General features: G+C 42.2%; 1 protein-coding gene across 1 annotated transcript in view; it reads left to right on the top strand.

The window, feature by feature from the left end:
- The first annotated feature begins 9,214 nt into the window (after positions 1-9,214).
- LOC109928023 (15-hydroxyprostaglandin dehydrogenase [NAD(+)]-like) overlaps positions 9,215-9,859 on the top strand; it is a 67,259-nt gene continuing 66,614 nt past the window's right edge. The window contains exon 1 of the mRNA XM_048595087.1: positions 9,215-9,698. Within this exon, the coding sequence (XP_048451044.1) occupies positions 9,606-9,698 (93 nt within the window). The 5' untranslated portion in view covers positions 9,215-9,605. The remainder of the gene's footprint in view (positions 9,699-9,859) is intronic.

Genomic DNA, 9,859 nt, shown 5'->3' on the forward strand with positions numbered 1-9,859 from the left:
TGTGGTGCCAAGGTATACAAGGTTATGTGTCAGGTACTGGAAAATGGAATTAGAATGATTAGATGGTTGTTTTTGACCAGTGCAGACTTAATGGGCCAAAGGGCATTTGCCTGTACTGTAGATCTCAATCACTCTATGAAATGCATGGGAGCACTATCACCCAAAAATTCCCCTTTCAGGGCACACACCGCCCTGACATGGAAATATATTGCTGTACCTTCACTGCTCACTTTGAAGTAATTCTGAATTTTCATGTCAGCTTAGTGTGCAAGTAGTGCATGTAAATTCCATATATGGGTCATGCCACTGGGACGTGTTTTGTGATTCCTGCAGTTGGGTTGGACGAGATAAACCAGATCACACACCGTCAAGTGGCCAAATTCGGCACTGCATCATGTCATCGAGAACACTCCAAAGTGAAATTGGCAAAATGGATTTTCATTTTCAGAAGACAGCAGAAATGAAACATGCATGAAAGAAAAACGATGGCAGATTCTGCAAATCTGAAATGAAATAGAAATGCCCCAAACATTCAGCAGGTCTGGCAGCATTGTGAAGACTGTAACAGATTTAGCATTAAACCTTGATAACCTTTGGTCAGTACTGGAAAAATTACCCAGCTGTAACAGGTTGAAAGCAACTGCAAAGGGAGGGAAAGAGGCAGACAGGAGAGAAGAGAAGGGGGTTTCTGAAATAGAATGCAAGGTAGGAGAGTTTAAGTCATAATGTTATGGAGATGTACAGCACGGAAACAGATGCTTCGGTCCAACTCGTCCATGCCAACCAGATATTCTAAATTAATCTAGTCCCATTTTCCAGCATTTGGCCCCTATTCCTCTAAATCCTTCTTACTCATATACCCATCCAGATGCCTTTTAAATTTTGTAATTGTACCAGCCTCCACCACTTCCTCTGTCAGCTCATTCTGTACACACACCATCTTCTGCGTGAAAAAGTTGCTCCTTAGGTCCCTTTTAAATCTTTCCCCTCTCACCTTAAACCCATGCCTTCTACCTTTGGATTCTCCTACCCTGGGACTATTCACCCTATTCATGCCCCTAATGATTTTATAAACTTCTACAAGTTTGGAAAGGGATGATAGTCAAGGCAGAAGGAAATGGTAATGGGACAATAAAGGAACAAATCCTAAGTCTAAAAGAGGTGTGAATGACAGCCAAGAACAGTATCTGCTAACTTTAAATAAAAATAGATGCAAAAGTTATGACGTAAAATTTTTGATTTCAGTGTGAAAATAGCATATTCAGCCTTTCACCAAACAAAACTATTTGTGTAATATAACAGAGAGCCATTTGTCTAACTTTGCTGGTGACAGAAAGATTGTAGTGTTGTAGTTAGTGTAGCTGGGAACTTAAAATTGCAATGAGACAAAGATAAATTCAGTGAGTAGTTGTAAACACATTTCAACCCAGGTAACTGCGAGGTCATCTATGTTTAAATAATAAAAAATGATCTGGATATTTATTAATTAGAAATAAAAACAAAGCAACGAAGGCCCAAAGATTTTTAGGCGTGGATTTATACAGATCACGATTAGGTTGTGGAATAGTGCAAAAAATAAAATGGCTAATGAAATATTAAGCTTTAAAGTGAGGGAATTGGAATATAATAGAGTCAAAATTTTGCTATAGTGACTCAATGTTCTGAATGGACTATATCTGGGGTGTTGGGCAGCACTGGGATTTAAATCTCGAAAAGGATGGACTGTCCTCAGAACTAAATCAATGATGGACCACCATGGTGTTGCAAGGACTTCAAGGGTCAAACTATGAAAATAGACGACATGAATAGGCATGTTTTCACTGGAGTTGAGATTTGGTGAATTGTTTTTTGAAAATAAATTATAGAATTGGTGTGGAGAAACCTTTTTTTCGCTAGTGAGGGAGCAATAATCAAGCATAAATAATCTAAAAGGCAGAGCCAGGCCATTAAGAAAGGTATTTAGGAAATACTACCTGGCACACTGGTGATAGAAACTTGACATAAATAGTAGATGTAAGCTTAATTAATAATGATAAATCAATCATGAAAGATAGCAGATGGAATTTAATCCTGATAAGTGCAAGGTGAAGCATTTTGGGAGGTCTAATGAGGGAAGGATATACACAATGAACAGTAGGTCCTTAGAGACTACTGAGGAACAAAGGAACATTGGTGTACAAGTCCATAGATCCCTGAAGGTATGAGCACAGGTGGGCAGGGTGATGAAGAAGGTACATGGGATACTTTTCTTCATTAGCAGAGGCATAGAATATAGGAGCAAGGAAGTTGTTACAACTTTATAAAACATTGATTAGGCCCAGGTGGAATACTGTTTGCAGTTCTGGTTGCCACACTGTCACAAGGATATGATTGCACTGGAGAGAGTGCTGAGGAGAATCACCAGGATGTTACCTAGGATGGAGAGTCTCAGTTACAAGGAGAGACTAGATAGGCTGGGTTAGTTTTCCTTGAAGCAGAGGAGCCTGAGGGGGGATATGATTAAGGTATACAATCTCTTCCCCATGGCAGTATAAAACCAGAAGGCATAAATTTAAGGTGAAGAGAAAATGGTTTAGGGAGATCTGAGGAAATATTTTTTTCACCCAGAGGGTAGGAGATATAAAGAATCTGCTGCCTGACAGGGTGTTGCAGATACTCTTCCAACATTTAAGATGCATCTGGATGAGTACTTAAAATGGTAGGGCATAGGCCTGTTTCTATGCTGCAAGCTTCTATGGCTCTATGCTAGACAACTCTATTGATTGATTGACTTATTGTTGTTACACGTACTGAGATAGAGTGAATAATGTAGTTTTGTGTACTATACAGGCAGATTGTACCATGTAAAGTGCATCAGGTTGCAGAATAAAGTGCTGAATACAGTGTTATAGCTGCAGACAAGGTGCAAAAAGAGAAATCAGAATTAACATTTGAGAGATCCATTCGAAAGTATGATAATAGCAGGGAAGGAGCCGCTCTTGAATCTGCTGGTACATGTATTCAAACTTTTGTATTTTTATAACTCCAGTCAGGATATATAAGAAAGATACATAAGCGGAGTGAGGATACCGATCAAATGCTTGTGGATAGACATAGATGGTTAGATTTTACTTCACTCTGGGACACTAACACATTAAGCAAACAACTAGATTATTTTACATCCCTATATTAAATCAATCACTCACAATGAATCCTGAAACCTTGATTAGCTTATCCATGTGATTGAGTTAGGTTATCCATGTGATTGAGTTATAAATATACTAATTAATTTACAATGCTGACTAATCAAATTTATTAATGTAGAAATTTGAACAATAGTTTTAAAGCATGATGAAAGTACAAGGAGTTTAGACAAAAAAGCATTGGAAACTCCAGCAACTCCTACAAAATTAAGTCTAGGGGGGATTGATTCTGACAAATCTAATCCAGTTGTTTCGATGGAATGAATAGCAATTTCTCCGATATGAACATTGTATGAATGGAAGTGAACAGGGTTTTGTACAGCATGAATAAGGCAGTTCTCCAAAGAATAGTAAAGTCCTTGAAATGTTAACACAGTTTCTCTCTCCACAGATGTTGCCATACCTGTTGAGTTTGTCCAGCACGTTCTGTTTTAATTTATGAATAGGACTATGTTCATTGAACACGTAGATATGCTATCACTTTGAAATCGTAACTGAAACAAATTAAATTAGTCTTGCAATGGTCAGAGCATAGTTCGGGCCAATTTAACTCTGCCTGATGGTCAAAAAGGGTTTTCAAAATGAATTACATACACAGTAAGGCATAGAAATAATTGGCGATCCTAGCGGTGAATATATATGTTGAGGAGCCAAGAGATTGTCTAAAAGAAAACCAGAGAGAAACAGAAAGCCTATTGCATTGACAGTACCAAACCTTGAATGTAAAAACACAAGCAAAAGAGCCGTAAAGACATTTCTTAAAGTCTGTTCAGTATAATTTTACTTTTGAATAAACTTTTGGAAATTGGTATCCAAGTATCTTGTTGTGTACATTGGTTCTGGTCTTGTAGTCTTGTCAGATCAAGAGTTAAGGACTAAGCATGTTGAAAAATGGACTTCAAATGAAAGATTCAATTCTATTTTCATTTTCATTAAAGAAAATTCTTGCATTTGACGGGAATCTGCTCGCCTCTCAAAATCTACCACTTGGGAAAGCAAATGCAGATTTCAGTTGCCTTCCAAGGCCTATACCATCCTATTTCAGATTTTATAGACAGTCTTTCATTATCACTGATTCAGAATTCTGGAACTCCCTGCCCAACAGAACATGGCCATGCTTACACAACATAGACTGCAGATGAAACCCATCACCTTCTTTGCAAAGGCAACAAGAAATGAACAATAAATGCTGGCCTTGCTAATGACACCCTAATCCGAGGAACAATTTATGAAAAAAATTAAGCAAAGGGCAGAGATTGCCTGCAGACTTTACTGGCATCTGGTTAGACACCCTTCCAGCTTACTGCCTCTACATTACTGTTTCCCTCAAATAAAGAACTTGGCTTTACGCTGAATGTTTCATACAGACTGCAGTGTTGTACATACACCACATTTTGTAATTCAGTGTAAAATAGAATGTGTTCTGTGCAGTCAGACATCTTGCAATATGTGGAGTCAGCCAGATCAAGTAGCTGAATTTACAAACTTCCACTGTGTCAACGGAACTGCCGTGAATAGTGAAAAATCACACCCCTATACAAGGCCATGAGATTGCAGAGTATGTTACAGTACAATTCAGCTATTGCTGATGGCCCACAACACCTCATGGATGCCCAGTCCTGAACTACTAAATCTGTCTGAAGTCTATTTCATTTATCATGCTGATAATACCATACAACATGACAGGTATTCTTAATGTGAAATTTATCAAGGTTTCTCAGACAGCACCTTCCAAACCCATGACCACTTCCATCCAGAAGGACAAGGACAGCAGATACATGGAAACGCTGCCAACTGCAAGTTCACCTCCAAGTAACTCATTATCCTGACTTGGGAATATATCATCATTCCTTCGCTGTCGCTGGGTCAGAATCCTGGTATTCCCTCCCTAAGGATGTTGTGGGTCAACCCACAACATGTGGACAGCAGCGGTTCAAGAAGGCGGGTCACCACCACCTTCTCAAGGGCAACTAGGGACAGGCAATGAACGCCGGTTATTATGTGATGAGTGGTTACGAGAGCTTGATGTGCACATATTGGGTGCTGGGTTTCCTACATTACAACAATGGGAAGCTATCAGAAGTAACCTGACCATTTATGTGACAGAATAGAAGTCTGTTAGGACAACAGACTTGAAAACTGTTTTTCCTCACTGTTTTCACATAAAGTTCAGAAACTGGGTTATAGGATCACTCCTGCAAGCTGCAGTGACAGCTCCATTCATTTCATGCTCACTCCCAAATGTCATTTGATTTTACTCTGATTCCTGTATCTGTAATTTTATAAATTTCAGCCATTCCAGCAATTTAGTAAGTGACTTAATAAGTATATTTTATTCATGCACAAGTTAACCAATTAAGGCAATTAAGAGGTTCTTTGGATAGTAAATTTCAGAAAGTTTATGGGTATGTGAATAGGAAAGGTTAAGAGGGATATGCGTCAAATGCTGGCAAATGGGACTAGATTAATTTAGGAAATCTGGTTGGCACGGACGAGTTGGACCAATGGGTCTGTTTCCATGCAGGACATCTCTATGCACTGAGCAACTCAGAAAAATAATTTTTACAATTTCATCAATTGGTTGAACCATAACAATCTCAAGACTATGTGCTGCACACAACCCCACTTTTGCAGACAGGTTCAGAGATATTCTTATACACCTCTAGAACAGATGGGACTTGACCCTGGGTCTCCTGATTCAAAGGTAGGGACACTACCACTGCACCGTAACAGCCATTAAAACTGAGATTTCCAGTCATTAACAGTTATGGGGAAAAGACAGGAAAGTGGAGTTGAGACTTATCAGATCAGCCACAACCTCATTGAATGGTGGAGCAGACTCAATGGGCCGAACGGCCTACTTCTGCCCCTATGTCATATAGTCTGATGGTCTTGGGATTCCTGCCTCGAGAGTTTTTAGCACTCCAGCAAAAAAACATTATGGAGCCCTGTGTCAGAATCAAGCTTTTATCTCATTTCATAATTGGTTCCAGTCATTGCTCAGTTCAATTGATTTATGTTTGGTCAGACTGACCATCTGGTCACAGTATCGCTGTTGAGAGTATACTGGAGCTAAATCACACTGTCTTGAATGTTACTTTAAACTGTTCCTCTCTTTTGACCAAATTTGTTGACTGTTTGTGCATTCCGACTGAAATTTAAACCAGGCTAAACATTTTAACACCACAAATTCCTGCTGCAATTTACAATGTTGGATAATTTCCTCAGCCAGTCATGCCTAACAACCACAATTGCACTAAATGAATGGTATTAATTTTCCTCATATAATTCATCTTCTGTGACTATCCCACACCCAAGGTTTGCTGGATAAATGATCCTACCAGACTTGGAATACTCAGATTCACTGCAGTTCCTGTTCTGAGATTCCTGCAAATTAAAACTGCAAGTCCCACCCCGTATCCAGTTCACTGGTTGAATACATAGGTGTCAATATTCAATACATTGAAAGCAAAAATAGCAAAGACAAGAAGTCTGGAAGAAACAGGGGAATTTTAACCCCAAGGCAACAGATTACAGCAACCAGCCTATTCGAACCTCAGGGCCTTATTACCATTCTGACAGGTCACTTGACCCTACAACAACAGCAGCCAGAAGCAGCTTACTGACTTGGAATTGGGCCTAACCTGTCCTTCCTCCCACCTATCCCCTCCTCCCACCCTAAGCCCCACCCCCATCTCCTACCTACCTAGTGTTCTGTCAGATGCTGGGAGGAAGTAGCACAGCCTGAATGTCATTTGTGGAATCCAAGTACTCGAGAGGTGAAAGGAGGTGCAATTAACCCAGACAACAGTGGTCAAACAATCTGTCCCTGTGCCGTACCTTCAAGGTAATTGCTGTTCCTCCTAACTTAACCAAAGAAAAATTGACTAAACTGGACCATGAAGAGTGCATGAGAGTATACCAGGAACAACACATGAAAATGGGGTTTCAACCGAGTGAAGCTGCAACAAGTCTGCATACATGTTAAGCATTGGGTGGCACAGTGGCTCAGTGGTTAGGACTGCTGCCTCACGGTGCCAGGGATTTGGATTTGATTCCAGCCTCGGACAACTGTCTGTGTGGAGTTTGCACGTTCTCCCCGTGTCTGCGTGGGTTTCCTTCGGGTGATCCAGTTTCCTCCCACAGTCCAAAGATGTGCAGGGTAGGTGGATTGGCCATGCTAAATTATCCGTAGTGTTCAGGTATGTGCAGGCTAGGTGGGTTAACTACAAGAATTGCGAGTTTACAGGAACAAAAACAAAGTTGTTGGAAAAGCTCAGCAGGTCTGGCAGCATCTGTGAAGGAGAAAACAGAGTTAACGTTTCGGGTCCGGTGACCCTTCCTCAGAACTGATGGTGGCTGGGAAAATGTCAGTTTATATGCAGAAAATAGGGAGGTGGGTGGGGTAGGGAGTAAACGATAGGATAGAGCTCAAAGAGAGAGAAAGACAGTTGGACAGACAAAGGAGTTGCTAACGATCAGGCTGGGAGGGTGAATAGTTGTTAATGGGGACTGTTAGTGACTAACAACAGGGGGTGTGTAATGGCAGGCTATGTGGTAACAAGGCCTGGTGTGTGGGGTGGGGGGCTGGGACATGGGACATAGGCCCTAAAATTATTGAACTCAATATTGAGTCCAGAGGGCTGTAGGGTCCCCAAGCGGAAAATGAGGTGTTGTTCCTCCAGCTTGCGTTGGGCTTCACTGGAACACTGTAGCAAGCCAGAGGCAGAGATGGGAGTTTACAGGGACAGGTTGGGGGCATAGGACTGGGTGGAATACTCTTTGGAGGGTTGGTGTGGACTTGATGGGCCAAATGGCCTGCTTCCACACTCTGGGGATTCTGTGATTCCTCATGGTTGCGAACTGGGTCTCACCATGTTCAGTCACTTAAACAGTGCTGGATCAAATTACTGCAGATGCTGGAATCTGCACTGGAAACAAAAAATGCTGGAAATCACAATGGGTCAGGCAGCATTCACGGAGAGAGAACAAGCTAATGTTTTGAGTCTAGATCTTCATCAGAGCTGTCAGCTCTCTCTCCACAGATACTGCATGACCTGCTGTGATTTCCAGCATTTTTTTTATTTCCACTTCAACAATGACCTTCCCTCCATCATTAGGTTAGAAGTGGGGATGGTTGCTGATGACTGCACAGTATGCAGTACAATTTGTGACTCCTCAAAGACTGAAGCAGTTCATAACCAAATGCAGTAAGATCAAGACTATATTCAGACTTGGGCTGCCTAGTGGCAAATAATGGAAGTACCTCTAAAGTGACAGGGAATCTCCAAGAAGAAACATTCCAAGCACCTCACCTTGACAAGAGAATTAGAATCACTGAGAGCACCACCATCCATACCCTGGGGGTTACCATCGACCAGAAACTGAACCAGCCACATAAATATATTATAATATATATACATACACTGTGACTACTATTAAAAAAAGACAAAGGTGTGTTGTCCCAGAGGGTTGCTCTCTCATTATAGAGCTATGACTGGTGGTCACCACACCTCAGGCAAGGGGAGAAGTTGAGAAGGAGAATCCTTCATGGTAACTTCAGCCAGTATTGGAATTTAACCCACTCTATTTGGAAACCAGCAGTCCAGCCAACTGAGATTACCAACCTATACTGTGACGGCCAGAGTAGGCCAGGGGCTAGGAATCCTACCATGTGTAGCTCACCTCCTGACTCCCCAAAGCCTGTCCACCATGTATAAGGAACAGGTCAGGAGTGTGATGGAATACTTCCCACTTGCCTGGAAGGGTGCAGCTCCAACAACACTCAAGAACCTCCAAACCACTTTTTGAGGTCAAAGCAGCCACCCCAGCTCCCCAAAAACCGTCATGTGAGTGTCCCTACATCACATGGACTCCAACAGCTCCGGGAGGTAGCTCACCTTTCAGTTAGGCATGGGAAAACAACTGCTGTTCTTTGGGTTCCAAACCGCATGAAAGATTTTTTTTTGTAGACAAGAAGTTAGATATTTCAAGGCCGCAGGTGGTTTTAGTGGGACCACTTCCAGTAATGATCGAGTCAGTTGGCTTCCTGAATTCGTTTCTCTTAACAAGTGATTCGAGTCTTTGGTCGGGTTTATCTGACTGTGAGTGATTCGGTTGCTGCACAGTAGAAATGAAACCAGACTCTGTCCTGCAAAGACAGGGAGGTGGGACTGCGCATTGACCCCGAGTGCAGGGAGAGAGAGGTAGAAGTGTGTTTTGGTTTTGAAGGGCTGATTAGTGACCTTCCCTGACGCATTACATGTGATATAAACACCGAGGGGAGATCAGGAGAGGACACACCGTGCGTTGCACCCAGACAGAGAGGAAGAAGTTGGTGAAGTTTGCACAGGGACTGTTTGTTTCCAGGGTATAGGACAGGCTGTGAACGAGCAGCCTGAGGGCTCGGTGCTGGGACTTCGGATGGATCTGACTGGGAAAGTGGCGCTAGTGACTGGAGCAGCTCAGGGAATTGGCAGATCGTTCACCGAGGCGCTGCTCAGACACGGAGCGAAGGTACAACTCTGCCCCTCTCCGAGCCAGCACGGCTGCTCACCCTTCCTGGCTTGCCAGGTTCAAACTGATTGTTTTTACTCTCTCGTTCCCCACTCCCCGCTGTGTCTCCTCTGAACACCTTTCCACTCACCCACACCCGCCCCCGCGACTCTTCTCCCCCC

Source organism: Rhincodon typus, chromosome 3, assembly GCF_021869965.1.
Source record: "Rhincodon typus isolate 14 chromosome 3, sRhiTyp1.1, whole genome shotgun sequence".
NCBI lineage: Eukaryota > Metazoa > Chordata > Chondrichthyes > Orectolobiformes > Rhincodontidae > Rhincodon > Rhincodon typus.